We start from the raw sequence: 27,512 nt of genomic DNA, 5'->3' as shown, positions 1-27,512 counted from the left end.
CTAGCTCACTAGTTCAGGCTGAACATTCACTCTCCAAAGTACTTCAGGCATGCAAAAAACAGGGCTAACAGGTTTAATGTGTTCTTCTCCCAAAAGTGACAATCCAGCAATTCCAAACAGTATGAAAAGGATCTACCGTATCTCCTGGCCTATCTGCAAATCCTCCTGTTTCCTCCTCTTGACATGTGAGGATGAAACTGCAGAGTTTTTCTCTATCAATCCTATGAAGCCTTTCAATTATCTTTAGAAAAGCCAACACCCACCATGAATAACACACGTCTGGTTACTTCTCTGGCCTTACATTGAGTCTGCCTGATGGAAGCTGTTGTTCACAAAACCACCAAACTCGTAAATCAGAATTTACTTGGTGCAACTGACTAGTAATAGACAAGAATCCTGCCCAGCATGGGATTCAGAACCTGGCCTGCAACCAAATCCACCATCAAAGTTCATACATGATAAAACAAATTCGATTGCCTTTTCCACATTAATAGCATCCAACTTCCCCAATAGAGCCAAAATTGCCATCGCACAAAAAGAGAATCTTGTATCAGTTTTCCCCCAAGTATCTCCAGCAAAAAAACCATCTTTCTGTAGACTCTGAACATATTCTACAACTTTATTTATGTCAGTAACATTAGTACTATCAATGGCACCCCACTCCAGTACTCTTGCCTGGAAAATCCCATGGATTGGAGGAGCCTGGTGGGCTGCAGTCCATGGGGTCACTAAGGGTCGGACACAACTGAGCAACTTCGCTTTCACTTTTCACTTTCATGTATTGGAGAAGGAAATGGCAACCCACTCCAGTGTTCTTGCCTGGAGAATCCCAGGGACAGGGGAGCCTAGTGGGCTGCCGTCTATGGGGTCGCACAGAGTCGGACATGACTGAAGCAATTTAGCAGCAGCAGCAGCAAAGAGTAAGTATTTGAACAGCACTAAGAGTGTACAAAAGGTGAAGATCATGTCCAATACTAGCACTTATTCCACCACACTCGTGTTGACAAGACTTAATAAATGTTAGAATCTCTTCTCTATTCATGCAATGTAGTTGTCTGATGAGATCCATTACGGTCAGACCCCAATAGATGCCACTCATTCTCAAATACTCAGACATGCAATATTCATAATCATCTTTCTTTGAGCCATAGGATACAGTATAATTTCCCTGCTTCTCCAGTAACAGGGTGTCAGGTGCATCTGACTTAATAATAACATCCTACTGCTGTGTACCCCTATCCACTCTCCTACTGATGTATCTAGACAGCAGTACAAAACACGTCCACACTCACCATAACCCTGATCTTGGTTTTTTTAATGTTGAGTTTTAAGCTAGCTTTTTCACTCTCCTCTTTCACTTTCATCAAGAGGCTCTTTAGTTCTTCTTCACTTTCTGCCAGAAGGGTGGTGTCATCTGCGTATCTGAGGTTATTGATATTTCTCCTGGCAATCTTGATTCCAGCTTGTGCTTCATCCAGCCCAGCATTTTGCATGATGTGCAAGATAGTCATATATTATGTGATATCTTGTTCTTTGGGGACTTCTGTCCCAGGTGATGAATCTAAACCCCTCAGTAGGTACTCTGACTCCTAATTAAACCTTTCATGACCTTTAAACCCTGCACGTGCCAATTCCATTCCTCCTACCTACAAGGCGCCTCCCTTTGGGAAAAACAGCCTGCGAAGGAGCTCTGTAATTGCAGCTTTTAACACTTACTCCCTTTCTTCTGGAGGCAGCATCTGATTTTCAGGGAAATCATCTCTTCCTAGTCTCTATCCTTGAGGTCAGGTGTGGTTCGTGCTTCTGTCTTGAGGGGGAGCAGGCACGTGACCCAAGTCCAGTAGGCATATATCACAATGAGCTCCGCTCCCAAACTACACCTGCTGGGGCAGGGGAGAGCACCTCATTCAAGCCGGTCCACTGAGAATCAGCTCTGAGACTTTCTTTTTAATTATGAATTTGTTTTTGGCTGTGCTGGGTCTTCGTTGCTGCACGGACTTTTCTATAGTTGCAGGACGTGGGCTCAGTAGTTGTGGCTCCTGGGCTCCAGGGCACAGGCTCAGTAGTTGTGGCGCATGGGCTTAGTTGCTTTGCGGCATGTGGGATCTTCCTAGATCAGGGAATGAACCCATGTCTCTTGTATTGGCAGGCGGATTCTTTACTCACTACTGAGCTACGTGGGAAGCCCCTCTGAGACTTTCAAATCACTGAGAAAGAGACACTTTCTGCTTCCGAGGCTGAATTACCAAAGCCTGGGGCTGCCTATGGCTGCTGCTGCCACCACACGCAAGGGGAGAATGGGCCTGAGAATGCAGCCACCAGACACGTTCCTGAGAGTGAGTACCTGGAAGCCACCTACCCTGAACTGTTAGGTTGCTAACGCTAATAGATGCCCTTTTCTGCTCAAGCCACTTTGCATTTGGCTTGTCATTTGCAGGGGAGTTCATAGACTGTCCTTTGAGATGGATGACCTCAAATGTCATCTCTGTGAAGTGTTTGCAAATCCTCACCCCTACCTGAGTCAGTTTCTCACCAGTGTGCCCTTGATGCCTGTACTTCCCAAATGGACTGTGTTTCCATCTGCCAGCCCTGCCTGCTGGGCTAAGGGCCACATGGCAGGCACTGTCTGATGTTTCCCCCTCCCCTGCCCCCTGGAAGGGCCAGGTTGAGTGGCCCTTCCATGGACGGTCAGTGAAAGAGCAAGGCCACGTTGCAGCTACTGACCATTCCTGCCCTTTTCCTGGGGGAGGGAGCCCAGCCTCCTTCTGGGGACAAGGCAAAAATTATAATAATACAAGACCCCTGAAAGGATAGTTAGGGACTTTAGAAAGGTCATGTACACACTGCTCTATTCAAAATGGATAACCAAGAAAGAATAAGAAAAACAAAAACAAAGATAAATAAATAAAATGGATAACCAACAAGGACCTACTCAGTGTATAGAACTCTGGAACTCTGCTCAGTGTTACGTGGCAGCCTGGATGGGAGGAAGGTTTGGGGGAGAATGGACACGTGTATATATATGGCTGAGACCCTTTGCTGTTCACCTGAAACTACCATAACATTGTTAACTGGCTATTCCCCAATACAAAATAAAAAGTTTTTGGGAAAAAAAGAGTAATACAAGACCCTTGGTTGCCTTCTAGGGGGTCGTCTCCCTTTTATTTATTATTTTTGGCCACATCAAGTGGCCTGTGGGATCTTAGTTCCCTGACCAGGGATTGAACCCATGCCCCCTGCAGTGGAAGGGAAGTCCTTACCACTGGACCATCAGGGAAGTCCTTCCCTTTACTAACATTCACAAGGAGACCAACGTTGGCAAACACATATTGCTTTATTTAGTGTTTCCTCTGGATTGCAGAAGTGTCAGCAGTGGGCTGAGACCCGCAGGAGGGCAGAGGCAGCTGGGCAGCCCCCAGGCCCTCTGGGGAGTTCGGGGTGGGGGGGGTGGGGAGAAGCAGCAGAAAGAGGTGATGCCCCTGCAGCTCCTCCCAAGGCCAGCCCCTTCCCCAGGCTCCTAGGATAGGGAGGGGAGTCAGGAGCCAGTGAAGGCCCTGAGTCTTTAACCTGGGGCCAGAGTATACGGGTAAGGTGTTTGTCATCCTAAGGCATGGACTCAGGTGGAAGCGCTTCTCCCACCTGGTGGCCCCCAAGGCTGATTGCTGGTCAGGAAGCCACATGCACCCTTAAGACATGAGCCTGTTTCACGGGGCCCCCAGTCCCTGGGAGAGGCAGTAAGGTGTGCTGAGGACAGTCTGGTTTTGCCCCAACCTGCTGGATCACCTTGGGCAAGTCCCTTCCCCTCTCTGGGCCTCTATCTCTTGCTCCGTCACACCAGAAGACTCAACTAGGTGATCTCCCAGTTGTCCAAATCCTCCACTCTGAGAGCCCCGCCTTTACTCCAGGATGTCCTCAGGCTGGGCTGATATTAGAAGGGCATTTTTAAGGCTGGATGGAGAAGGAGGCAAGGGTGGTTTTAGCCCCCAGGGGGATGTCGGAGTGGGCTACAGGTGGACAGGCAGACAGACAGACAAGGTGCCAAGGAAACGGGGAGAAGAGGGGGGCCTGGGCAGGGAAGAGGGCACCAGGGCCCAGATCGCCCACCCTCTCGGCGACATTCCCTGCCCTGCTGAGTCAGGGAAAACACATCCAGTGTGTCTTGGCGGTGGCAGGGGGATGGGGGAGGGCACGGGTGGGAAGATGGCTTTTTTAAAAAATAGTTTCCTATAAAGCATCAAAAAAATCTCAGAGAAAAACCTCAGCAAAAGTTCCCTTCTCTCAAATACTTGGCATTGGCAGTGGGGCTGGCACGGCTGCCTCTGGCCCCGGCTCTTCCTATTGCTGTGGCCCGGCCTGGCCCACTCCTGGGGCAGCTTCCTGCACCCCTGCTGCCCCCTCGAGAGAGGGCTGAGCAGGAGGCGGGAGTTTGTCGGTGGGCTTCGAGGTGTCCCTAGGTCCCTGTCTGGAAGCTCGAGTCTTTGGTAGCTGGGAAGGGAGGAGGGGATGAGCAAAGCACTGGGAGGCGGGAGGGGTCCGCTGGGCGCCTTCATCACCGCGAGTTCAGCCGCGGGGCCACCTGCGGGGACCAGGGGAGAAGCCCAGTGGTGAGCAAGAAGCAGAGGTGCTCCGGGCACTGGTCTTCATGAGGTAGATACTTGGTAGTACACGCTCGGGCAGGGAGGGGGCAGGTCCGGAGGCCTCGGTGCTGGAGACTCGGCCCTTAGATCCTACTGCCCCGACTAGAGTGGGCCTCTCTTCCCAAGCAGCATATCCCCTGCCACCTGCCCATACTGCCCTCTTTATGACCCTCTGCACTGGTCTCTGGTGCTCAGTGGGCAATGGGTTGAAGGGTGCCCTCTGGATCGAGACCCACAATGAGGTGCCCAGGCTCTGTCCAGGATGGCCGAGGGACGAAGGCCCAGCCCCCAGAGGCTCTGCCCCAGCCCCACACTCACCACAGCCAGGTGCCCGTTCTTGGCCTTGGTGATGAGCAGCTCCGAGCCGGGTGTGAAGTCAATGATGCCATCCCTGCCGGGCCCCCCTGCGAACGTGATGCTAGAGAGAAGCAGGTGTGTGAGGCCTGCCCCCTGTGCATGCACGGCCTGCTCAGCAGCCCTCCCTGCCTCACCTGCCCTGGTTGATGTTGATGTTGTTCACTCGGTCAGCGCTGAGGGCCGTCTTGGTCAGGGTCTCGATCACGTGGTCACTCTGCAGCACCACGTCCCCCTGGGGGCCCACAGGGGCAAGGGGTCAGGCCCTGCCCGGCGCTTAGAGGACCCGTCCCCTCCCCGCCTCCCCAGGCCCCGAGGGGCACCTTCTGCTTATTGTCCTCACGCTGCACGTGGAGTACAAAGAGGCTGTCGCTCAGGCTGCTGACGGAGATTCCTGGGGGGAAAGGGCAGAGGTCAGGGATCAAGGGGCAGAGCAGGGCCCCCTCTATGGACCCAACCTGGACTCGGGCTCACCCGTCAGGTTGGTGTACTCGATCCTCTGCTTGACCTTGGCGTCCTCCACAATGACCACAGCGTTGGGCGTCAGCAGCAGCTGCCGGGAGCGCGGCTTGTAGCCCTTGCGGTCATACTTCACGACGGGCACAGCGTACTGGGGACAGAGGGTGGGTGAGGGGCCTCCTCACCCCCTGCCCAAGCCCCGCCCCCCACCCATGCAGCCCTCAGGCAGCTGAACTGTGTGGGGCTGAGGGCTGCCCGCAGGGTCTCACCTGGATGGGCTCCGAGCCCAGGGCCTGCAGCACTCTGGGGTTGATCTCATCTGCACCTGCAACCCAGATAGGGGAGCGAAGGGGGCATGAGCGGAGGAGAGAGGGGACCGGGCTGCTGATGGAGGGTTTGCGCACTGGAGGGGCGGGGGCTCACCGAGCCGCGTGCTGATGAAGAGTCTGGGGACACTCTGGGGGTAATTGTCCTTCTTGCCCTTGAAGATCTCACTCGCAACGGCCTTTTGCTGCAGCTGAGGAGACAACAGCAGGGAGGGCGGGGGATGTCAGAGAGGTGGGGCCGTCACAGCAGAGCAGGAGTCTGCTGAGACAGGAGCTGAGACCACCTCCCTCACCCTCTCTCTGGCCCCAAAAGCAGGAGGCTAAGCCCTTCCACCAACACTCCCCTTCAGCCCCTTCTCTCTCTTACCCTGTCCCCACCAACCGAGGCAGTGGCCTCTCCACAAGGGTCATAACAGTGCTGTCAGGGTCCAGGCCCCACTTTGGGGGTTATTCCCATCATCACAGGCCCTGGAGCCCCTGAGATTCAGCTCTGGCCTGAGATCTTAAAGTTGGCTGATACTAATACTCAGAACTACTGTGGGGCTTCCCTGGCGGTCCTGTGATTAAGAATCCACCTTGTAATGCAAGGGACATCAGTTTAATCCCTGATCTGAGAAGATCCTACATGCCTTGGAGCAACTAAGCCCGTGGTGTGCCACAACTATTGAGCCTGTGCTCTAGAGCCCGGGCACCACAACTACTGAAGCCCTAGAGCCACTGAGCGACTTCACTTTCACTTTTCACTTTCATGCATTGGAGAAGGAAATGGCAACCCACTCCAGTGTTCTTGCCTGGAGAATCCCAGGGACAGGGGAGCCTGGTGGGCTACCGTCTATGGGGTCGCATAGAGTTGGACACGACTGAAGTGACTTAGCAGCAGAGCCTGTGCTCTGCAACAAGAGAAGCCACCGCAACAAGAAGCCTGTGTACCGCAACTGGAGAGTAGCCCCCACTCGGTGCAATTAGAGAAAATCCTGAGCACAGCAATGATGACCCAGCATAGCCAAAAATAAATAAAATTATGCAAAAAAAACCCAAAAACTACCGCAGGTTAACTCTGCTGGGTGGGTCCTTCATCATCATCCGATACTGAGTTAGCAAATACAAGGCCCATCGGTCACCAATGTCTCTCTCTGGAACTATTCTAACAGACCGATGCTGCAGCCTTTTCAACACAGGACTCTGGGTAGCCTCAACCAGTCCAGTGCAGCTGCTCTAGAAGATAAACTCTATTTGCCTTGCAAAATCTACTCCAGTCTCCGCTTCACACAGGAGGCCAGACAAGGGCCTGGATCAATTCAAGGTTGCATGGTAAGTCAGGGCAAAGGTCCTCCAGGCCAGCTGTCTTCCAGCACTGCCCACCCCCCACCCCGCCGCCCCCTGGTACCTGCCTCCCAGCCCCATACCTGCTGCTTCCATTCAGGGCTGATGCTCCGGCAGTATTTCCACACCATGTTCTTCCGGCACAGCTCCCGCAGCAGCTCTGAGGCCTGTGGGCGAGAGGGAGGTCAGGGCACCCAGGCAGCCTGGCTCCTTCCCTCTGCAGACAACAGGCACGTGCCCACCATCGGGTCTTGGCCTAAGTGACACCCCCTCAACCTGGACACCCTTCCATTCCTGAATTGTTTCTCTGCAAAGAACTCGCTCTCCATGGCCCAGCTCCAAGTCCCTTCCCTTCCCATGGATCCTCGGGTCACATGGTTATTAGGTCCCTCCGCTGGGTGAGTTGGTAGTCCCCCAGTCAGCAGGGAGAGCCCACGGACCTCACGCAGGGCAGGCGGGGGCGTGGGCCAAGAAGTGTCCAGAATATTCCGGGGCAGCTGCCGTCGAAGGTTGAGCAGAAAAGAGGTGCGCACATGGTCCACGAAGAAGGCATTCTCGGGGCAACGGGGCACATGGCGCAGGATGAAGCCCTGGATGAGCCTGGGGGCGGGGGTCCAACATGGGTGGAGGTGAGAAGCCTGGCAGCGGACCTGCCCCGACACTCTGCTCTGCACCCTTTGCATGGCGCCCAGTGCTCACCGCCGGATGGTCTGTGCCGCCCACTTCCTCTTGGCCGCCTTCCTCCGGCCCAGCGTTCCTCGCCACCACGACTGGATGCAGATCGCTGCAGAGACCACAAATGGCTGACCTCTATCTCTTCCCACAGTGGCCCACCCTAGCCCCAGCCCCCATTGTCCTGAAGACCCCTGGGCGCCCGAACCTGATCGCTTCACCCGGAGGAATTTCTGCCGGCAGTGAAAGCCCCTCCAAGTGGCCTGGATCTTCGTGGCTGTGGTTGGGAAAGAAAGTCGCTTGGCCAGAGCGCAAGGGACCCAGCTGGGGGCCTGGCCCTGTTAAGAGCTCACTGAGTAAGGGGAGTGGCTGAACCAGCTTCGAGTGCGAGGATAAATAAGTGAAGGAGAGTACAGGAAAGGGCAAGGGCTGGTCTAGTGGTTAAGACTTCGCCTTGCAATGCAGGGAACACGGGTTCAATCCTTGGTTGGGGAACTAAGATCCCACAGACTGTGGGGCAACTAAGCTTGAGCTGTGCAACCAGATAAGCCTGCGCGTTGCAACAAAGACCCAGAACAGCCAAAAGAAAAAAAAGAAAGAGCGAGAGAGGGAGCAAAGCAATGTGGGAACATGCTGATTGTGTATCTGGGAGCAGACAAGGCGGGCAGCCCCATGTGGACGTGGCGGACGTCCCAGAGAAGCAGCCCGAATACAGCGATTTCTTTCCCACTTCCCAGAACAGACCCCACTGGACAGGATGAGTGGGGCCCCTCGCTCACCCAGGCTCTGTCGTCGGATCTCCAAGGCATCCTCTGTGGCAAACAGGGTCTTGGGGAAGCGGATGAAGATCTTGGTCCTGGGAGAGCAGCAGTGATCAGCCCTTGGTTGCCAACTCCGTACCCCTCAAACCCCAGGCATGGGCGCCACTCACCTGCCCATCTTGTACTCTTCCGGCTTGTAGCCCAGGTGCCTGACCAGCACAGTCACCCCATCTTGGGGCCGTCCTGTCCACGTGGGCCATGTCTCTGGGCACAGTGACTTGTACCTGGTGACAGGAGGAGCAGAAATGCACCCAACGCCCCCGCCCCCCACCAGCGCTCTTCTCTGGGAGCCCAGATCAGCTTTCCTGGTCCCACTGACTCTCAGGTCACAGAAAGTCGGGCAAGTAGCTCTGTTACTACCCCTAATTTAAAGATGAGAAAATCGAGGTTTCTCATCTGAGATCCAACCAGTCAATCCTAAAGGAAATCAATCCTGAATATTCATTGGAAGGACTGATGCTAAAGCTGAAACTCCAATCCTTTGGCCACCTGATGTGAAGAACTGACTCATTGGAAAAGACGCTGATGCTGGGAAAGATTGAAGGCAGGAGGAAAAGGGGCCAACAGAGGATGAGATGGTTGGATGGCATCACCAACTCGATGGACATGAATTTCAGTAAGCTCCAGGAGTTGATGATGGACAGGGGAGCCTGGCGTGCTGCAGTCCATGGGGTCGCAAAGAGTCGGACTGAGTGACTGAACTGAACTGAACATCTGCCTAAGGTCACAGGCCTAGAAAGATATGCCTGGTGACTCCTCAGACCCCTGACTAGGGATAACCACGAGGTTGCTTTCTGAACTGACTGCAAACTCTGTCCCCTTCACAGGCTCTTACTGTCTCCACTGGTGATAGGTATGTGAATGCGTGCCTCATTGGACCCCTGACCAGCTGCTCTGTGAGGCCAGGGCCTGCGCGTGGGGAGGGCTGGTCTTTGCCCTCTCAAGCTTAACATTAGGCCTGCAGCATGGAGGAGCCACATGGAGGGGCCCCTGGCGTGGCTCCCACCGCAGCTGAGGGCTGTCCTCCCACCCAGGATCTCGGAGGCTTCCACCCTCCCATCCCTTCTCCCTGGCGCCAAGCCAGGCCCCGCCCCCACCTCTGCAGGAAAGCCTCGTATTTGCGGCGGTAGGCAAAGCCGGCTCTGCGCACACGCAGGTTCTCCATCAGCCCTAGGTACTTCACCTGGTGCCGGATCAGCACCTCATCGAAGCGGCCTGGGGGCAGAGATCACCGGCTGGTCAGCGGGCTTTGACCGGCCTCTGCAGGGGAGGCCCAGCCCCCACCGGCCTACGGGGCGGAGGGCCTACCGGGCTGCTTGGAGTCATTGGGCTTGATGCAGCGGACGTAGGCAGGCTCCTTTGACTTCAAGATCTCTACCAGCTCCAGGAGGCTCATCTTGAATTGGGTGGCCACCTGGTCAGCCAAGATGAACAACAGGAAGGTTGGTGGTAGCTGGGCTGAGGCCACTGACCCCTGCAAATGCCCCTCCCTGTGCAGAACCCCACAGACACCCCTCCCTGGGGCAAAACACCACCAGTTCCCACAGCTGACCCTGCCCTTCGTAGACTTTTTTTTTTAAATTACAACTCTTTGTTGCAGCATCTGCAAAGGTCAGATTTCTGAAGCCGATGAAGATGGTGCAGCATTTCCAAGTGAAATGTTACAAGTTTTCTGTCTGTGGGGTAGGGGGTAGCAGGAAGGGTCTTCGGGAAATAACCCTTCAGGTAAGAAGGAAAGGACAAGTAGGGGACAGCCAGAAGGGAGGCAGGAACGGCACTTGGGCAGAGCAACAGAGTGAGCGAAGGCTTGGTGTACACAGGGAACTACAAGCCATGCAAGGATCTAGGAGGGGAGTAGAAAAGAGCATCAGAGAGGCAGGGTCATGGTAAGACTCAGGAACCACATCAGGGACACTGAACTTTATCCTGAGGGAAACAAGGAGCCAAAGAGGAATCTGGAGGGAGAGAGGGACAGGAACAGATCTGCCTTTTGGAGTATCTCTACAGCACATAGGTGGAGGGTGGTTGGTAAGAGCAGGTGGGAAGACAGAAGACCAGGGAGGAGGCTGACTGGCTCAGAGGACTAGAACTGGAATAAGGATTACGGGGAGGGGCTGAAAGGAAGGGGTTTTCAGGCAGCAAAAACCGGCAAGATCCAGCAGTTGTTAGGATGAGGGCAATGGGGGAGGCTAAGGAATGAGGGATGCGGCCCAGGCTTCTGTCTTTCAGGACTGGGTGAAGGGTGGTCCCTGCCTTGAGTTAGGCAAATAGGAGATGCATGCCTGGGACACTGGACAGTCAGGGTGCATCATAGGCTAGTGGGGTCTGGAGTAGCTGCGGGTCCCTGGGAGGGGTCAATGGAATCTCTGGTTTGCTGGAGAGGCTTGGACAGGAGTGGGTGTGTCCTCACAAGGGTGGGGCTGAGAACCATCAGGGAAGGGGTGGGGTTGGGGAACTGAGGACAGGGTCCCAAGGAGTCAGACTCTGGGCAACACTGCCTCCACGGCCTCCCTGCCAGCATGTCTTGGCCTGCAGCTCCCTGGCTTCCACCTCTCCCTGACCTTGCTCATCCTGGGACTGCCCTGACCCTCCCCCTGCCAAGCCTGGCAGCCACATCTCTGTGCACAGCTCACTGGATGGAGCATTCCCCTCGTCTGGCACCACTGGCCAGATCTGCCTTCCCCCATTGCTCTCCTTGAAAATGGCACTTTGTGGTCTACTTCCTGGTCTTTTTTGGACTGTGTTCCTGTGTGGGGCTCTGCAGGGCCCTCCCATACGTCTGACAAGCATCTATACTCATTCCCAAGTTACCTCAGATGCTTTCTCCTTCAGGAAGCTTTCCCTGACTCCCCTCCCCTCTTCTACTTCCGCAGGCAATTTGCTGCTCTCTATTGTAAGTTTCCATAGCACCCATGCACATTTCTAGGACAGCATGTGTTCATTTTTGTATCCTAAGTGTCCAGTAATGTCCATTACAAGTGTCTGCTGCAGGGGAGTGAATGCATGCAAGCGCCCACACAGACACAGGTGTACATACGTGCATCCATACTTAAGAGACGTTATACACCCAGACACCCATCAAAGTAGGCACAGATGCACCCACGGGCAGCCTCCCAGACACACACAGATGTGCACCGAGGCACCAGCAAATACAGGAACTCACACACACACACTGCCAGCTCCCAGCTCAAGCAGGAACTGGGCTCGCTCACGTGTGCACACACACACCCCCTGGGGTCCCACCGCCTTCACACCGTCTCTGGCCGCTTCTTGTCGCTGAGCTCACTCCGGTCAAAGCACTGGCCCAGGATGGGGTTCTCCGAGCTGCACATGGTCTGTGAGGGCAGGGCAGGGGTCACGTAGGAAGCATAGGGACAGGCCGGTCAGCTTTCTGGGGCAGAGATCATTCAGAGCCCAGACCCCTGGAGGTCCTCCTCACCTCCTTCAGGTTCCGGAAGAGAAGGTCATTGTTTTTATCCAGAAACCCTGAGGGGAGAGAGCAGACATGAGGGGAGGCAGAGCCCTTCTCCCAGCACACCCGGGGGGGACACAGCCCTAGGGTCCTCACCGGTCACGTTGTAGGTCACCTCCCCGGCATAGTGCAGGAGGCGGAACTCCCCGCGGTCCAGAGATTTCCTGGTCCGCTGGTCAGCCAGCTTGTGCCTGGGGCAACAGGGAGAGGAAGCTGCCAATGGCTGGCCTGAGCCAGGCCCCTGTCTGCCGAAGAGACTTCAAGAGAGGAATCAGGCATCCTCTAGGAAACCAGCAGGGTGGGGCCTCCTCCCGCACAGAGGCCACCACAGAGGCTCAGAGAGGTAGATGGCCTTGTCCAGGGTCACATAGCGCCAGGACCGGGACCTCAGCCTCCATGCTGCCAGGGCTCACAGGGTGGAGATCTATTTGGTGTTGCCTTTGGCTGTTGCGTTGGAGAAGGCAATGGCACCCCACTCCAGTACTCTTGCCTGGAAAATCCCATGGACGGAGGAGCCTAGAAGGCTGCAGTCCATGGGATAGCTGAGGGTCGGACACGACTGAGCGACTTCACTTCTGCTTCTCACTTTCATGCATTGGAGAAGGAAATGGCAACCCACTCCAGTGTTCTTGCCTGGAGAATCCCAGGGATGGGGGAGCCTGGTGGGCTGCCATCTATGGGGTCGCACAGAGTCGGACACGACTGAAGCGACTTAGCAGCAGCAGCAGCAGCAGCAGCGGCTGTTGCGTGGCTCTGCTCAGAGCGCTGAGTGCTGCGCGCTACATTTTAAGAATGGAATCAGCCCCCAAGAGACTGCTGCTGCTGCTAAGTCGCTTCAATCGTGTCCGACTCTGTGCGACCCCATGGACTGCAGCCTACCAGGCTCCTCCGTCCATGGGATTTTCCAGGCAAGAGTACTGGAGTGGGGTGCCACTGCCTTCTTGCCTTAAGCATGTTTATACCCTTTAGCCCATTTTCTACTTTTTAAAGAAGAATGCCAAGCAACTAACCAGAGAGACCAGGCAGAGATTTAAGGCCCAGGGGTAGATATTCTGTTTTCCCAGCATAAACCCAGAGGCGGGACAGGGCCCTGCGAGGCCGGTGAGAGCAGTGGTGTGTCTATGTGTTACAGCCGCCGGAGGAAGTGTTTTGAAAGTTTTCTGTTTGATGATACAGGAAGATACTCAGGATATAACATTATCCTGAGTCATATATACAATAAGCTCTCAACCGCAAAAAAGAAAAAAAAATATATAGAAAAAGGCAGGAAGAAAACGTCTCAAATTATTAACAGTGGTGACCTCTGGGTGACAGGCTTACAAGTGGCTTTTGCACACGTTCCAACTTTTCTCTGAGGAGGGATGTTCTTTTTACAAACAGAAAAAAAGGTGTTTTTCTTTCTTTTTTCAGGCAAGGCTTTACTGGGACCCCTGCTGCAGCCCGTGGGGAATGGGAACAAACAGGTTCCTCGCTTGCTCGCCCCAGAAAAAGCTGCTCAGGAATTCCCTGGCGGTATAGTGCTTAGGACTCTGCTTTCACTGCTGGGAGTCAGGTTCGATTCCTTGTCAGGGAACTAATCTGTGGCCCTGGGCCTGAGGTCCAGCTCTGGACTTGATGTGAGATAACCTCCGGCAAAGGGCTGTACCTCTGAGAGTCTCAGTAAAACCTCCTCCGGGGGTTGCTTCTAGTTAGAGGAGGTGATATGATCAAAATATGCAAGGCAAAGCTGGGACAGAGAGGCTTGTTTCTTTTCTCCCCTCATCCCATTTTATGGGATATCTTAAATAAAAAGGAATTTCCAAGCAAGAAGGCTAAAAAAAAAACCTTAGCAAGTTTCATTCTCAAGCGGGTTAAGGAGAAAGTGGTGTTCCTCGCTTATTACTTGGGAGGTGCCAGGAGCCGCGGCTCTGTGTGCCTGGCCTTCACTGGCACCTCCCCTGGTCACCTCCTTGTGGCTGGCACTTTATGGGTGAGGGGGTTCCCAGGCTTCCACAGGCTCTGGCCCAGGACAACCCCCAGCCCCACTCACGTCAGGAAGTGTGGATGCTGCTTGATTGTGTCCTCCAGCTTCTCCAGGAAGGTCAGGTCCGTGGCCTCCCCGGGACGCAGACACTCCTCGTCCTGGGTGGGTGGTGGCAGAGGGTGAGGGGTGTGTGTGGGGGAGGGACCGGAGAGTACAGGGACTCAGGGGCCCCGGAGGGAGGCGCAGACACTCCAAGGGCTGGCCAGTGCCTCCCCTCACCCTCCGCACACAGCCCTGTTCTGTCCCTCATCAGGCTCCGAGGACTCCGGGCCTCTGCAGACAGGCCTGTCCAGCTGGGAGAGCGAGGGGCAAGAGGTGACGTCATCCCGCCCAGCCCCCAGCCCAAGGCCCTGGAGGAGCAGATGGCTCACCAAAATGGAGATGATGCCCTTGAACTTCTCCTCCACCAGGTCACAGATAATCTTGTTGTTGAAATACTGGACCGGCTCCCACTGAGGGGCACAAGGGGAGGGAGGCATCACCATGGGGTCGCGGCTCCTCCTCTGGGGACACCCAGGCCTGGACCTTGGCTGCACGTGGGGCCGCCCGCGGGCCGGCTGCACTCACCGCGATGCCCTCGGCCTCGTACTCCTCCTGCTCCGACTTGAGGGTGAGCTCGATGAAGAGCTGCTGCAGCTTCTCGTTGCAGTAATTGATGCAGAACTGCTCAAAGCTGTGAGGGAGACAGAGGCGTCCTCAGTACTTTAGTCGGGGGAAGGGGGCCAGACCAGGAAAGGTGGGGAGGGGCAGAACAAGGCCCCAGAGCTAGCTGAGGGAAGAAACACAGAGCAGGACCCAAGCGGCTGGAAGTCACTGGCAGGAATGAAGGAGGCCAGGTGAGAGGTGAGGGACCAGGGCAGGGGAGACGATGGGAGGAGAAACAGGCAGAGTCAGGGGAGGCGCTGACCTGTTGTGCTGGAACACTTCAAAGCCGTAAATGTCCAGTAGCCCGAGGACCGTGGTGCTCCGCCAGCTGGGGCTCTCGGCATCCTAGGGCCAGCCGACCAAGGGTGTGGGTCCCCACGTTCGCCACCTCGCAGCCCTGGCCTCCCTGAACCGCCCTCCCTGCTACCTCGGGAGTAGCAGGGGCCAAGTTCTCACCTTGGAGGCCAGCGACCTGTTGATCTTCGCAACCAGCCAGGTAAAGGTGCGACTATACACAGCCTTGGCGAGGGCATCCCGGGCATACGCAGCCTGTTCTAGGTTCAGCGGGCTCAGGAGCTGTGGGCGGAGGGTGAGATGGGAGATGAATGCAGTCCCTTCCCACCCCTGGCCCCTTTGACTCAGGAAACTGATCACTCTGCCCTCCCTGCCCCCAGTGAGCCTGGTGCTGGCTGGGGGGTGGTGTCCAGGGGAGGACACAGTGGCCCCAACAGAGGTCTCATTCCTGGAGGTGAGTCTTCCTTCCAGCCTCACCCTCTTCCTGTGTGACCCTGGCCACCTCCCTGTGCCTCTCTGAGCCACCTGCCTTATAAGCTTCCGATATTGCTAAGAGGACCAGCTAAGCAGACCAGGGTAATGGGGGATGATGGGAGCGGGGGCTGCCTTGGAACACCTGTCCCCCCACTGCCTGACCTCACCTCTTCGCCCTTGGCGATGATCTTCCTGTGGGTCAGGGCTTCCCGCAGTGTTGAGCCTTCTACACCAAGGAGCTGCCAAGGGGATGGGGCTGGTGAGGGTGCAGTCCCCCCGTCCCAGCTGCCCCGCCCTCGCCTTCTGCTCGCCTCCTCACCCTGGTCAGGTACTTGAGCTGGTTCTCGGTGGTGACCTGGGCGTTGCTCTCCTCATCGGCAGCAAAGTGGGTGTTGCCCAGATGCAGGACGCTGGCCACGATGCTTAACAGGTCCTGGGTGGGAGTGAGGGGACAGGGAGGGGCGGCGGGGGTTATGGGAGGGTCTGAGAGCCCCAGGAGGGCACATGTGGATGGTCAGCAGGAGCTGGGAATGGAGGGAGCAAGGCGTGTGAGAGGAGACAGCGGCTGGAGTAGAAGCAGGCTGTAAAGGTAGCCTGGGATTTTCAAGGGGTGACAGGAGGAAAGGGCCGGCCCCCGACAGAGGTCTCACCTCCACCTCGTCCTCGGTGAAGTCGATGACAGTCAGGGCCTTCCTGACCACCTTCCAATCACTCTTGTCATTGATGGAGGAGACTTTGGCGCACTGGCCCTGTGGCATGGGCAGAGCGGGGTTACAGCACTGGCTGGGTGGGTTCCCTGGGTGGCACTGGGTCCTGCCCGCCAGCCCCCCTCTACTCACCTTCACCAGGTACAAGTAGCTCTGCGGGTTCCGTTCCAGGCCCAGCCTGCGCAGCGTCTCCTCCTCACCCCCCTCCAGCAGCTGGTAGAAGATGTGGAAGTTCCTCTCCCCGTGATTCTGGTGCACCACCCGGGACTTCTCCAGGAGGTAACTGAGGATGTGGCCACCCACGGGGGCACCCTGCGGGCCGGGCAGGATGCGGTGACTGCTCAGGGGGACAGGAAACACAGCCCATCTTCCCCTTCCCCCCCTGCCCTCCAGAGTATGAATTTTAGCTGTGGCTGCATGGGCTCAGGTATGTCACCCCTCCTGGCCCCCATTTCTTCCTCTATGAAATGAGGATGCTAAGCCCTTTCTTGGGCTTCCCAGGTGGCACAAGTGGTAAAGAACCCTCCTGCCAATGCAAGAGACACGGGTTTGATCTCTGGGTCAGGAAGATCCCCTGGAGAAGGGCATGGCAACTTGCTCTAGTATTCTTGACTGGAGAATTCTATGGACAGAGGAGCCTGGCAGGCTACAGTCCACGGGGTTGCAAAGAGTCAGACATGACAAGCCACTTAGCACACATGCATGCATGCCCTTTCTACCTGGTGGGTCACACCTGGGGGTCCCATAAGCATCTCAAACTCAACAGGTCTGAAACTCAAGTCCTGGTCTCCGCTCCTCAAACCAGCTCCCTCTTCCCACTCTGCTCACCCTTCTAGGTGTTCAGACCAAGAAGTCTGCGGTCCTCCTGGGAGCCTCCCTGTCTCTCACACCTCACGTCCAATCAGCCAGCCAATCCTGCCACCCTCACCTTCGGAATATCCAGAATCCAGCTACAGCCACCAGACTGGGCCCAGCCACCATCATCTGTCACCCAGATCTAATAATCATCAGTTTCCTAACTCATTTTCTTGCTCGGCCTCGGTATCTACCATTTATTCTCAACAAAGCAGCCAGAGCGATCACTTTAAGAGGAAATTGAGGTCATAATACACTTCTCTTTCAAACTTTTGGGACTTCCCTGGCGCTTCAGTGTACTTCCACTGCAGGGGACACAGGTTCAATACCTTGTTGAGAGACTAAGATCCCATATGCTGTGAGGCCTGGCCAAAAAGTTAAAAAAAAAAAAAAAAAATATATATATATATGGTTCAAACTTGCAGGAATTTTCCTGGTGGTCCAGTGGTTAAGGCTCTGCACTTCCACTGCACGAGACATGGGTTCAATCCCTGGTTGGGGAACTAAAATCCTGCAGGCCGTGCGGGCATGACCACACAAACAAACAAAAATCCCCCAAAATTCTCTTGCCTCACTTCCACTCAAGAGTTTTAAAAAAATTCTTACAAAGACCCAAAAGGACCCACACCATCGCGCCTCCTCTTCCATTCCTTGGCCCCTTGGTCTCTTCTCCAGCCATCCTGGCCTCCTTGCTGTCTGTGAACACATCCAGCATCTTGTTCCTCCGCACCTCTGCACTGGTGGTACCCTCTGCCCGGACCCTCTCGGGTGTATGCACAGCTCATTCCTGTCTCCATCAAGGCTTTACCAAAGGCCACCTTCTCTATGCCTACTGTATCTGCATTATTTCAAACAGCCAATGCCCCTTCTCCTTGCCTCATTTTCTTTTTTGCTGTGACATGTGTTGGCTACTTTACATTTTTCTGTGGACTATCTCCCTGCTGGTCGCTCAGTCATGTCTGCTGTTTGTGACCCCCATGGACTACAGCCTGCCAGGCTCCTCTGTCCATTGGATTCTCCAGGCGAGAATACTGGAGTGGGTTGCCATTCCCTTCTCCAGGGCATCTTCCCAACCCAGGGATCGAAGCTGGGTCTCCTGCATTGCAGGCAAATTCTTTATCTCCCTGGAGGCAGGATTTCTGTCTGTTTTGTTTCACTTCTGTGTCACTAGCACTTGCAACAGTGCCTGGCACACAGAAGGTGCTCAATAAATGTTTGCTGGTGCCAAAGACGTGGGCCAGTGGGTGCCCACTACATGGGAATCCCTTTCCCCCTGCCCTGCCCCGCCCATGGGTACCTTGAAGTCAAACTGCACGTCCATGTACTTCCCAAACCTGCTGGAGTTATCGTTCCGGAGGGTCTTCGCGTTGCCAAAGGCCTAGGAAAGGGCCGGGGTGTGAGGGGTGCCTGGTGGCCTCTCCCTGCCCCTCCCACCCCCAGGGGCTGCTGTCCCCTCACCTCCAGCACCGGGTTGCTCTGCAGCAGCCGGTCCCGCACAGCACCACCCCGCTCAGGGGCTGGGCAGGTCTCGGCATAGAACTGCAGCAGCCGCTTGGTGGCCTCGGTCTTGCCTGCCCCGCTTTCCCCAGAGATCATCACTGCCTGGTCCCGGCGCTCCGTGCGCAGTGCCCGATAGACAGTGTCAGCCACCGCGAACCTGGGGCAGAGGCCCTTCAGGAGCTTAGGGGGCAGGGGGGCCGAGTGGCTGCAGGGCCTGGGAATCCCACAGGAAGGACTGGGGGTGTACCCTTGAGGACAGGTGACCCCTCCAGGATGTGGGTCAAGGGAGATCCTTCACAGTTGAGAATGAGAGTCATATTCTGATGGAAAATTGAAGGGATCACTCATGGGTGAGGAGACTGGAAGTCATTCAGGTGAAGATTGAGGTCATTCATAGGTAGGGCTGGGAGGTCCTTCAGAGGTGCAGGTCAGAGGGTCACTAAGGTGGGAGGGCCATGTCCAGGTAGTGTGGGGAGAATAAGTCACAGGTGTGGGAATTCCCTGGTGGTTCAGTGATTAGGGCTCCACACTTCCATTGCAAGGGACACGGGTTCAATTCCCAATCAGGGAACTAAAATCCCACAAGCCACACAGCAGGGCCAAAAAAATAGTCCTGGGTGTGAGTTGGGGTGGAGGCTAGGGGGATCCTGATGGGATAGAGAGATTCACCTTGGTTGAGGACTGGGTATTCCTCAGAGATGTGAATTGTGATTCATCCCAAGTGGGAAGTTGGGTGGAATCATCTCAGGTGGTGATGCTGGGGGGCGGGGGGGGGGGTCACTCACAGGTGAGGTGGAACCTCATAGAAGCTGACGCCTCGGTAACGCTCCATGTGCTGTCGGCTGTAGATCTGCAGGTCTCGGTAGGGGTTGACAGAGACCAGCACGGGGCCAATGTAGGTCTGGGGGTCAGAGGAGGAGGCTCAGAAGTTTCTCCCAGAGGCCCCGGCGCCGCTCCCCCAACTCCCTGCAGCCCTGCATCTGTGGCCCCCGCGCCCCCTCCTCCTTCCCACTCCGGCCTCACATAGATCAGGTTCTCCCGGAAGCGCCGTCGCAGGTTCTCGATGAAGGCGGCCTCGCTGGTGAAGTTCTCCAGCAGCACGAAGTCCTGTACCCCCACCCGGTCACGGGCGGTCAGTGCGCTCTCCATGGTGACCCGCACCCCGTCACTGCCCAGGGCCTGCAGGGATGGGCCACAGGAGAGAGTCAGAGGCGGCAGGGTAAGGGAAGGGCTCTTCTCCCCTTCACCACAGCCTGGAGGACTGAGGGGGCAACCAGGGCACGCGAACACAGGGCACACCTGAGAAACGGGTGTCCCAGGCTGGGTAGAGAGGGCCCGGATGGCAGAAAGCTGGCACATGGGACACTGAGGACATGGGTCCGAGAAGCAAGGCCACCTGGGGCACATGGGCCTGAACATGGGCCACTGGAACACACAGGTCCCAGAGGACATGGGGCCAAGGCCACTGAATCCAGGGAGAGGCTGGTTTGTGTAGAGAAAGTTAGGGGTGGGGGAGTGATGTCATGAGAATAAAAGAAAGAATGCTCTGTTGACCTTGGACAAAACCCCTTCTCTCTCTGGAAGGCATCCTAAGGAGGAGGAGTTGAGGTAGGCCAGGTGACTTCAAGTCCCCTAGCTCTAGACCTTGTGTGACAGGTGCTTTGTAGGACAAACCGAATGGAGTGAATTCTACAAGCAGGGTGGGGCTGTCTCTCCCTCTCTGACTCACCAAAATCTCCAGGGGGAGAGGGTCTAGGGACCCAGCAAGGGGCTGCACCAGGCACCAGGAGAGAGATTCCCCTGGGGCAGGGGCAGGGGGACCCTCACATCCCAGCTGGGCTCACCACTCACCCCAGAAGGGGGCCCTCCCTCCCAGAGCGGAACCACACCCTCCCCGCCAGCTGCCAGGCTCCCCAGACACCCTCCTCCACTGGGAGTCCTGAGAAGTCTCAAGGGAGCAGGGGTTTTACCAGGGAAAACCCAGCTGGCAGCTGGAGCCCATCAGAGGGTAGGAAGAAGCACAGGCTCAACAAGACCCTCACCCCTCACCACACTCTTCAAAAGGGTCTGAGAGCTCTAGGAAATTGACACCAAGAGTGTCAAGGGTCAGGGAAGAAAGAGCAAGCTGGCCGCAGGGGTAGGGATCCCTAAAGAGGCCACCAGGTCACCTCCAACCGCAGACCACCCAGATCTCGGGCGGGAGGGGGGGGGCACCCCTTTGGGTCTGGCCGTGGCCCTGCCTCTTCTAGGCCTGCCCCTCAGTGCCCTCCCCTCCACCTCTCTAATTCTGTCCCAAAGCTGCTGCCAAATCTGACCCAAGCCCCCGCCCCCTTGCCCTCTGGATGGCGGGTCTGGGCGCTCTCAGACTTCCCCTGGAGTTATTGGCCCGGCCCGGGTCCGAGCGCCTCGCGGCCTTCCCGGCCTCGGCCTCCACTCTCCTGCAACTTTCCGGGACGTTTTTCCACCCGAAATTCCTGGGCCGCGCCCGCTTCCTGACGGGGCGGAGGCGGCGCCGCGAGGCCGGCAGGGACGCCTGGGACCCCCCCGGCCCTGCCCCGCTCCCCTCGCTCACCGACGCCCGGTAGCGCATCCTGTCCGGTCGGCCCGGCGCCCGTCTCCGCGGCCCGCGCTCTCGGCCCGGGGCTCGGCGGCGGCGGCGGCGTCACGAGGGAGGGGCTGGCCCGTCCCCCGTTCCGCCTCCGCTAGGCTCGGAGGCGTGGGACTTCCTAGGCGCCCCCGCCTCGCTCAGGGCTCGGACTCCGGGGTCCCTCTCCAGTTGGTAGGGGTGGGGCAGGCGCTCAGTGCAGGGGACGGGGGGAAATCTAACGGCGTGGGTGGGGACAGGGCGGGGGCGGGGCTCCCGGCTGGGCAGGGGCTCCGCCTGAGTCAGGTTTTCCAGGAGGGACGTCGTCGGTTCTCCCAGGGGTGGGGCCCGGAACCCACGCGGCCGCTGCGTCTACACCGACCCGGAACTCACTTCCGGGCTCGTGTCTATACTGCGCACTAGGCCAGGCTGGGGACTCAACTCACTAGGCAGAGAGGCCCGTGGGTCCCAGAGGAAGCAGGATTTCCCTCCCCCCGTCACCCCAACCTCGAGTCCCGGGAAAGTTAAAAATAGAACGAAATGTCCAAATACGGCCGTCGTGCCCAGGCAGGCGGAGCCTCGGTGCGGGGACACTGTCCACCCCCCACCCCGTACAGTCTGGAGGGTGGGTCCCACGTCTTTAAGTCGCAAGAAACTCTCTTGGGTTCACAGAACACTCGCCCCATGGAGGGAGACGGCTACAGGACGCCTGTGCCCAGCGTCGTTCGTGTAGGGCCTCCACGGAGGGCTCAGCTTTCCATCTGGGAAATCCACGGCCCGATTTCCAGCATTCGGAGCAATACCCTTCCCCCTACCCCGGACACCCTGACTAGGCTCCCCCTACCGCGCCCAAGGGCTCCTCACCTTTCTTTTTCTTCTGTTTGGTGGGGGGAGTCCCTTTCTGGATCCTTCCATATTTTCTGCCCCGGACACCCTCCAGCTACCCAAACCAAACCAGCCTCCAGCAGCCCCATCCTCGCTGAGCTCTAGGTGCGCAGTGGGCAGCAGCCTGTGGGACAAGTCTAGCTCAGATCCCAGGGTAGGTGGGGGTGTAATGGCTGTGCTTAGTCCCTTAGTCGTGTTGGATTCTTTGCGACCCCATGGACTGTAGCCCTCCAGGCTCCTCTGTCCATGGGGATTCTCCAGACAAAACTACTGGAGTGGGTTGCCATGCCTGCCTCCAGGGGATCTTCCCAACCCAGCGATCCAACCCACATGTCTCGCACTGCAGACAGATTCTTTACTGTCTGAGCCACCAGGGAAGCCCCGTGTGATGGCTAGTGCTTCCTAAAGGCCGGGCTACTTCTCACAAGCGGTATGACTGCCAGCAGGTCATTTCACTTCTGGGAACCTCTCCTAGAGCCTTGAAATGAGACTAACCTCTGTCTCAAAGGGCTGTTGAGAAGCCTAAGATAAGGCACCCAGGCACCTCCCAGACCCTCAGTAAATATTACTTCCCTCTCTTGCCAGACACTCTCTGCACAGGCTTGGAGCAGACGTCTCTTCAAGGCAATGCTAAGTCCGCTTCAGTAATGTCTGATTCTGTGACCCTTAGGGACTGTGTAGCCCACCAGGCTCCTCTGTCCATGAGATTCTCCAGCCAAGAATACTGGAGTGGGTTGTCGTGCCATCCTCCAGGGGATCTTCCCCACCCAGGGATCAAACCCACATTTCTAATGTCTCCTGCATTGGCAGGCGGGTCCTTTACCACTAGCGTCATCTGGGAAGCCAGTGGGAACAGACATACAGAGCCAGGTCCTGGGTCAGACAGGTCACACTTGTTATCTAGCAGGGAAAGCCTCTGAGGCGTGTCCCTCGGCCAATTAGAAAGAGCTCTCCAACTTCACCTCCACTGCACCTGACAGATAAGGAACAGAGGTGCAATAATGCAGATGCTGACTTTATCCTAGAGGGCAGAAGGCAGGGTTAGGACCCAAAGCCCTAGCCTGGCCCACACTCTTGGACTTATGCTCCCCGGGGAGGGAGTGAGGTGGCGGCAGGTGCGGGCTGCAGCCTCTTGGGGAAGGGTTATTACTTTGAAAACAACAGCCCGGCCAGAGCCCGCGGGACCCCGCGGCGGGGGGCGCCAGCTGGGAGATGGGGCCCTCTGGAGGGACAGAGGGGACCGAGCGCCACCGCGCGCAGCTGGGAGATGGGTGGGAGCGGAAGGGCGGGGCTGGGTCTTAAATGCCACCAGCTTCGGGCTTTGGTGGGGAGGAGGCCCCCTCCGCGAGGCCCCCGGGGTGAAAATGCAGAAAGAAAGAGAGCGGAGAGGACTCAGCCTCCCGCTCAGCTTGAGTGGGGAGGTACTTGGGGGACGGGAGGAAGGGGGTCAAGCCGGTGCCCACCGGGAGCACGGCTCCGAAGGCCGTGCAAGCACCGGGTTGGCGCGGCTGGCAGTGGTCTGCGGGCCCGAGGGGAGGGGCTGGCAAGGGGGCGTGACCTGGCGGGTAAGGGGGCGTGGCCTAGCCGCCGCGGCTAGCTGCTGGAATGAGGGGAATCCGCGCACCGAGGGGTTTGGCCGGCCACCCCCGCCCGAGCCGCTCTGCCGCATTCCCTGGATGCCCGCCGACGCCCCCAGAGCCGCCACTCGGTGGCGGAAGGAGGGGGCGGCTAAGCGGCTAAGCAGCTAAGCAGGCCAGGCGAGACCGCAGCCCCTGGCCAGCGCCACCGGCCTTCCCGCCCCGCTAGGCGCTAGGCGGAAGCGCCTGACCCGGGGTAAGAGGAGTTAGAAAGGCGGGGGTGGGGTGGGGGTTGGGGTGGGTGGATCGAGGGTGTGAGAGACCCCAGGGCTGCAGCGCCAGGCGCTTCCTGCGTTCGGATCGCTGTCTTCTGATACTACCTTCAATGCCCTTGAACTGAGCCTTGAAGTCTGGATTATTACCCCCATTCTACAGACAGGGAAACTGAGGCTCAGCAGACGAACGTCGTGTTCAAGATCCCAGGGCTAGTAAAAGAAAGGGTGGCATTGGAACTGGAAAGTCTACCACTGTCTATTCCTGTAGGGCTGCCTGAGGGGGAGACGCCTGCTTAGCCTTGGCAGATTTCCCAGCTTCTCTGTTCGGTTAACCTGCTACCTGCCAGGCTGTGACCTTCCTTAGTGAACCTGTGACTGCAGTGCCTAGTATCCACCTTTGGCTGTGTTGTGTGAGTATTGACGTGTAGGCCTTGGGAATAGCAGCTAGGGAGTGGGCCATGATCCTTGGGTCCCCAGCATGGTCCTGAACCTAGGGGCTGGCTGCAGACTAGGATGCAGCCATGCCTCACCTCTGAGTGACCTAGGACTTATTTTCCAAGGCTGCCTCTAGGTTTCATTCCATCTGGAGAGGGGTTTCCCCTAAAAGCGGGGATGGGCAGACCCAGCAGACCTGGATTATTCCCCCTGTTACCTAGCATGGGCCAGGTGCGCCCAAACCTGTCCTCTGGGAGGGTAGTGAGCAGCTTCAGAGGTTCCTTCAGGCCAGGGCTATGGAGGTCTGGAGAGGGTGTTCTGAGGACCCTCAGATTGCTGCTAGAAACTGGTTTCCACTGGGGGTAGCCTCCCAGCCTGTTGGGGCAGCAGAAAGTACCATAGCCTATCTTACCCCCAGCACATGCTGGGCACAGAATTGGTGCTCGACTTTTCTTTTTTTAAATCAAACGTATCTTAGGTCTGGGCCCAGGTTGCCCCACCTAGGACTGTTCCAGACTCAAGGGAACTGTTGTAAGGGGGAATGAAAAGGAAAGACGAGGACTTAGGGGTTCTACCTGATATCTCATGGACCCCAGTCAAAGGTTTACACTCACGGGCCTTTTGCCTGCCAGATGCCTCTACCTGGGGGTCCAGTAGAAGTAAACAAAGCACCTTGCTCCCTAACCTGTCCTCCTGGTTCAATATCCCATCTGTTGAGAGGAGACAGGCACCTCCAGCTAGTTGTCACTGCCAGGCATCAAAGGCCCTGCCCTCCTCCCTCCACTCCTCACACAGAGGAGTCACCACCTGCCAACAACCCCCCCCCCCCGACTTTGTTCCTCCATCACTGTTGTGCCCCTGGATGAGGCAAGCAGCCTCCAAACTGGCATCCCTGCCTTCCTCCAATTCATTTTCCTGCAGCCTCCAGTGGTATTTACAAATGCAAATCTGATCAATTAACTTCTCATGTTAAGAGAGTGAAGGTTCCGTATGCCAAGCACACCCACTGCTTCTTGCCAGGCCCCTGTTTGTGGACTTCAGCTGCCCTCTCTGTCCTCAGTTTACCACTGCTCCGGAGTTCCTGTGTGGCCACAGGGGTACCCTCTCCAGTGCCTTCTCTCCCCACGCCTCCCTCACCACCCCACGCAGCCAAGAGGCGCTCTGCGGACGCCCCTGCCACCAGCCGCCCGGCTCTAAGCTTCTCGCCTTTGCACCTGCAGCTTCTTTGGCCCTCGCACCCAACTCCCTCCCCACCTGACTGACTCTTAGTCATCCTTGAAGACGGCTCAGGTATCACTTCCTCCAGAACCCCTTCCTGACTCCCCGAAACACACAGCCCCCTCCTTGGCGCATTCCGCTCTAATCGAAGGTTTCCTAGTCCGTCGCTCCCAGGAGATTGCCCCCGCTCCAGGCAGGCACACAGTGGGGGCTCAAAAACTGCTCGCGGACGCCTGCGTGAATGAATGAATCACAGAGCCCGGGAGTGTGAGCACAAGGCCGGAGCGTGCCCGGCGTTGAATAGGCCGTGGGCCAGCCATTCATTCTCTCATTCATCTCGGAGCCCCCCAGCCGGAGCACACACGCAGGGGCCACTCGCGCGCCAGGGCCCGGAGGCGGGGAACGGGAAGGGGCGGGGCCCGGACGGCTGCTCCGGAACCCGGAGGCAGAGCAGGCTGCCCGAGGGCCCCAAAGGGCGCGCAGGGTGCCTGAGTCCCGCGGCTCCAGCGGCTCCTCGCCGCCCTCACGTTACCCGCAAACAATCTAAGTCTCCATCAGGCCGAGTTCCGGCGCCACCGGGTCCTGGGACCCCCGCAGCGGCCGTGCCGAGCCTACCCGCAGCCCCCGCGATCCCTGGGCCGGCGACCCTCGCCTTCTGCACGGTAGCTCCGGGACTGGGTCGCCGCCCGGCCGCTTACCCTCTTATCCATCCTGCCTGCGAGCGAAGCACCCAGCTCCCCCGGGCCACGCGGCTGCGGCCCGCCTCGCGCCATGTGTACCCACCTTCTCGGCTTCTCGGGTGCGCGGGCGGGGGCCAGGCTAGGCGGCGTGGCCGGCTCCGGAGTTGGCGGCCCTGGCACGCTCTCCCCGCCCAGGGCCCGCCCGGGGCCGAGCCGCTGCCTGTCGTCATCCCAGGCAGGGCCCAGGCCCCGGCGCGCGCGCGCACCCTGCGGCCCCGCCCCGGCCGGCCTTGGCCGGGCTCCGGCCCCGGCCCGCGTCCGTGTCCGCGGGGGGCTTGATGCAGCACCCTCCGCAGCCAGTTCCCCGGGACGAGGCGCGTCACAGTCATTCACACACACACACACACACACACACCACACACATGCACGCACGCACCCTCCTCTGTCGACGACCTGGCCCACTTGCTGCAGTGCAGGGTGGCTGGGTGTCTTATACGTTTCTCCTTTCTCACCCTAGTGCGCCTTTGCAAACCCGACCCTCCCCTGCTTGCCAGGCCAAATAGTTCTTCCCCATTTGCGCCTGCCTGACTCCCTTCACCCTCCTTCCCCACCCTCACTACTGCTCTGAACTGGCCAGTGTCTGTTTTTCAAGCCAGACGGGAAAGCCGGGCGGTATTAACTGAGCCTGTACTATATGCCACCTGGAACTTTATACGCACTATTCTTTAGATCTCGGAGCGGCCCTGTCACCTTGTGTTGTTAACCCAGGTCATAGCCCGTCCCACTGAGGATCAGGGAGCTGGAGGAGAAGGGAGTCAAACCCAGATCCCCACTTTGAAACACTCGGCCCCTGGTGGGCTTAAACCCATCCCCCTTCCTTCCATTTACCCCTTCTTGTCCGGTCCCTTCACGTCCTACCAAGGACCAGAACGCTTCCCCACTGCTCACCTCTTCCCCATGGAGTTTGCTTGAGAGGGGGCTTCTGGGCACTGGGGAGACACTCCCACCGTCCTCCCAGCCCAGAGCATCCCAACTTACTAGCTTGCAGGGCCTGTGGGGGTGAACCACACGGATGATCTCCCCGGTAGGTATCAGCTCCACTTGCAGCGCCATTCCGCCTGTGGAGAGCCAGCGTGCCGAGCTCTGGGACCTCTGAGCAAAAGCCCGCCTGCCTGCCTGCCAGCCTGCCCGCTGGCTCTGGCTGTGCCCGGAACCAGGACTCTGGTCTCACGCTGGGATGGCCACTTGGTTCAGCTTCAACTCCAGCCCCAGGGGATGGGTCTGGTCCAGTGCCTC

General features: G+C 57.5%; 1 protein-coding gene and 1 pseudogene across 3 annotated transcripts; both read right to left on the bottom strand.

The window, feature by feature from the left end:
• On the bottom strand, positions 1-4,550 carry LOC129650857 (geranylgeranyl transferase type-2 subunit beta-like; annotated as a pseudogene).
• On the bottom strand, positions 4,194-27,512 carry MYO1C (myosin IC). Of its 3 annotated transcripts, XM_055576973.1 has the most exons (33): positions 26,320-26,448; positions 21,135-22,155; positions 19,586-19,741; positions 19,348-19,463; positions 18,521-18,719; positions 18,360-18,440; positions 16,340-16,519; positions 16,151-16,249; positions 15,820-15,933; positions 15,668-15,739; positions 15,189-15,308; positions 14,995-15,077; positions 14,655-14,760; positions 14,459-14,539; positions 14,094-14,185; positions 12,161-12,255; positions 12,032-12,078; positions 11,847-11,927; positions 9,901-10,006; positions 9,690-9,807; positions 8,703-8,816; positions 8,551-8,627; positions 7,980-8,048; positions 7,799-7,883; positions 7,540-7,699; positions 7,183-7,266; positions 5,874-5,967; positions 5,720-5,775; positions 5,466-5,601; positions 5,315-5,385; positions 5,129-5,226; positions 4,956-5,055; positions 4,194-4,576 (listed from the first exon to the last, which is right to left on the bottom strand). In XM_055576973.1, the coding sequence occupies exons 2-33, from the start codon at positions 21,150-21,152 to the stop codon at positions 4,550-4,552; spliced, it is 3,135 nt and encodes a 1,044-aa protein (XP_055432948.1). In that variant the 5' UTR covers positions 21,153-22,155; positions 26,320-26,448; the 3' UTR covers positions 4,194-4,549. The 3 variants fall into 3 exon arrangements, with proteins under 3 accessions (XP_055432948.1, XP_055432947.1, XP_055432949.1); XM_055576972.1 differs by lacking the exons at positions 21,135-22,155; positions 26,320-26,448 and adding an exon at positions 27,255-27,512; XM_055576974.1 differs by lacking the exon at positions 21,135-22,155 and having other exon boundaries at positions 26,320-26,461.

This window comes from Bubalus kerabau, chromosome 4 (assembly GCF_029407905.1).
Source record: "Bubalus kerabau isolate K-KA32 ecotype Philippines breed swamp buffalo chromosome 4, PCC_UOA_SB_1v2, whole genome shotgun sequence".
In the NCBI taxonomy this organism is placed as follows: Eukaryota; Metazoa; Chordata; class Mammalia; order Artiodactyla; family Bovidae; genus Bubalus; species Bubalus kerabau.
This window is presented reverse-complemented; position numbering and strand designations above follow the sequence as displayed.